Source organism: Morone saxatilis, unplaced genomic scaffold (genome assembly GCF_004916995.1).
Source record: "Morone saxatilis isolate NCDOM2014 unplaced genomic scaffold, NCSU_SB_2.0 Contig22, whole genome shotgun sequence".
Taxonomy (NCBI): domain Eukaryota; kingdom Metazoa; phylum Chordata; class Actinopteri; family Moronidae; genus Morone; species Morone saxatilis.
The window spans coordinates 10624938-10625798 of record NW_023339785.1 but is presented as its reverse complement, the minus strand read 5'-3'; the positions used below and the strand labels follow the sequence as shown (position 1 = coordinate 10625798).

The 861-nt window shown below is 48.9% G+C and overlaps 1 protein-coding gene across 1 annotated transcript in view; it reads left to right on the top strand.

The window, feature by feature from the left end:
* The window catches only part of lamp2 (lysosomal-associated membrane protein 2), a gene marked incomplete in the record, with an annotated part of 12958 nt that overhangs the window by 4191 nt on the left and 7906 nt on the right, over positions 1-861 (top strand). Inside the window, 3 exon segments of the mRNA XM_035669561.1 lie at positions 162-375; positions 471-632; positions 736-861. Of these exon segments, the coding sequence (XP_035525454.1) occupies positions 162-375; positions 471-632; positions 736-861 (502 nt within the window).

Genomic DNA, 861 nt, shown 5'->3' with positions numbered 1-861 from the left:
CACATGCCAAGTATGGGAAGGGTGAAGTTGGTTTCAGGTAGCCGACGAGGAGCCAGGAGCGCTACCTTGATTGGTTGCCTATATGCCTGCACATGTCTGTCCTCTTCATCAAGCCACACCTAATGTGAGCCTCTTTAAGTTACACTCTCCTCTCTTTTTAGACTGCAACAGCTGAGTTTGAACTTCCTGATAAAGTGTCAGCAGATGGAAGTGAGTGTGGCAGCACAAGCTCAATCTTGAAGCTCAGTTTTGGAGAAGGACACACCTGGAGCATGAACTTCGACACCGTCGATGGAAAAATGTACCAGGCAGACACGATCACCTTCTCCTACAACCTGAGCGACACGACCCTCTTCCCTAAATCTACATCTAATGGTAACGTCTACACCTCACAGTGCAAACAAACTACAGACAGAAGGCCGGGTACTAATAATGATGTGTGTGTGTGTGTGTGTTTTAATTTCTTTTAGAAACCCTAACTGTCACCATGAAGCCTCACATAACAAACGTAGGCCTGGACACCTGCTACTCATGCAAGAGCAAGGACACGATCGAAGCCGATGGGGTGAATCAGACACTGTGGAACGTGCTCATACAGGCTTTTGTCAGTAACGGCAACAAGAGTGAAAATAGTAAGTGCAGACGCAGCGTCACATCTCTTCCTGCCTCTAATATTTCTCTCCTGTTCGGACTGATTTTCTAGCCTCTCTCTCTCTCTGGTTCCTCTTTACACAGTTACCTCTTGTGCAGCTGATTTACCCGTAACCACCGTTAGCCCAACCACTCACGCCACCAGCACCCCGGCTCCTGTCACAAACGCTACTACGGCTGCCCCTCCTACCACAACCCCTACCACCACCC